The 2099-nt window shown below is 34.5% G+C and overlaps 1 protein-coding gene across 1 annotated transcript in view; it reads left to right on the top strand.

The window, feature by feature from the left end:
* Positions 1-2099, top strand: part of fam135b (family with sequence similarity 135 member B) — a 97760-nt gene that overhangs the window by 63281 nt on the left and 32380 nt on the right. Inside the window, exon 7 of the mRNA XM_015398285.1 lies at positions 1393-1519. Within this exon, the coding sequence (XP_015253771.1) occupies positions 1393-1519 (127 nt within the window). The remainder of the gene's footprint in view (positions 1-1392; positions 1520-2099) is intronic.

Here is a 2099-nt window from a genome sequence, read left to right as displayed (position 1 = left end):
CATCTGGAGCTCTGGGAGGCTTCTTGCTGTCTGCTGACATTCAAATAATGGAGGTCTATGGTGACCGAAAGGTCCATAAAAGTCCACAAAAAACGTGTCAATATTCCTCCATACTGCTCGTCCAATGTATTCCAAGTGTCCTGAGTGGGTAGCATCCAGAATTTACTCGAAACAAAGTCATTTAGAATGTTTTAGAGCATAAACAGTAGTGTATAGGATTTCCTGAAAGCGCGCGCCTGCGAGTTCACGACACTACGGAAGCCAGCAGACCAGACCAGATGTTTTGGGTGTACTATTCTTTTAAGATACATTTCTTTTTAATGCCATTTACTCAATTAATTAGTCATTTTAAGGAATTGGGAATTATTTAATTTGATCATGTACTAAATAAATGCATAAATGAATAAATGTATACATACATAAATACATAAAAAATAAATTAATAAATACAGAAATACATAAATAAATTAAATAAATCAATAAATACAGATATATAGTGGGATTTTAATTTGGCCCTCCATGTACCATTACCTGGTATCTCTCCATCCCCACTTTATGAACCCCTAATCTAATATGTGATTCAAACATCAATGTTGTAATAAACCTTAGTTAAATTAATAAATGAAAACACATTTTAAATAACAAATTGAGTACTTAGATGTCAGGAAAATTATTTACTTAAAGATTAATAAAATTATTTCACTTTATATGTATAGATAATTTAGTGTGAAGTAGTTATTTTAGAGGATGTCCACGGTCAGTTTCATACCTCTGCACTAAATTAAACCACACAATTTACCTAAAGAATAACATAGAGCGGTAATTATGACAAAACTTTACAATTATAAAATAGAAACTATTTTCTTCTCATTAATATCGTTGTAAAGTACAGTAAAAACGTTATAATTAAATAACAACAAAACAAAAGAGAAAACAAACAAACAAACAAATAAACGAAACAGAAAGACTATCAGCCACACACACAAAATTTGATTATTTGATTAATCAAAAAACAGAACGTAATATATTAATCAAATCTGGGGAAAAGCGAAAGGTGAAGCTCTAAAAATCATATTTTGTTACTATGATCTTTCTGTGGAAAACAATATGGTGGATATAGGCAGAGATCCCTGAATATAGGTTATTAATAACTAACGTCTTAACAGATCATTTCAATACCTTTTAAATAAAATATTATTTGGACCGCCATATAGCTATTTTACTCCTTTTTTAATGCTATTTCTCTAAGTTTCTTTTAAAAGCTCATCTGATCCATTCAACAGACAATGTAATAATCTAGGATTCCATGTTTGCTGCTCTGTTTGTTTTTCTTTGCTGACACAGAGACACTCAGTCACTGTTTGTTCCTCTATTGTGCTCTATCTTCTCCAGCTTTGCACGCACAGGGAAGGGCTCCTGGCTGGGGAAAGGCTCGCCAGAGAGCGTGAGCGACCCATCTGCTGTTTCTGTAGAGAACCTTGTGTTCGGAGCTGGCTACTGCAAGCCTGTTATCTCTGAGGTATGTTAACCTCTTGAAGGGAAGTCAAAGCCTTTTCTGTCTCTATAAACACCACAGCTGTCCGCTCTCTAATGGGTATTCTTCAGTGTTGAATAAACATAAATAAACCCACAACAATGTGATGAATGCGAGCGATTAGAATGGTATTAACAAGCACTAAGATTCTGATTAGTGAAGAGTCTTCTGATAAAGATGACAGATTTCCAGTTTCTTCCTCTTTGATTTTATAGCTCTACTTTGTGATTACTTCTTTGCAGCAATATCTCTGTTCATGATCTCACAGTAACCCATAGTGCCCGACCTGTAGGCATTAAGATGGCCATCTGAAACCGATGGTTGGAATCAATGGGAAGCATTCAGCAGTGTTTTCATTTCTGTGGTTTACACAGAAGCATGCAAAGGTTATCTTTAGCAATAAAAACATCCAGCAACCTGCACATCTGTAAATAACAAATCAGCACTTTAAAGGTGCATAGTGGGGTTATATGACAGTAACTCACTCATTATGACCTCAACGTTATGTTGAAAGATTACCGCATCCCCTTAGCAGATTATTATTTGCTATTTTTGCATTTTAAGC

The sequence above is a fragment of the Cyprinodon variegatus genome, unplaced genomic scaffold (genome assembly GCF_000732505.1).
Source record: "Cyprinodon variegatus isolate N-32 unplaced genomic scaffold, C_variegatus-1.0 Scaffold923, whole genome shotgun sequence".
Classification (NCBI taxonomy): domain Eukaryota; kingdom Metazoa; phylum Chordata; class Actinopteri; order Cyprinodontiformes; family Cyprinodontidae; genus Cyprinodon; species Cyprinodon variegatus.
The sequence above is the reverse complement of the archived record's forward strand: the minus strand, read 5'-3'. Positions and strand labels throughout refer to the sequence as shown.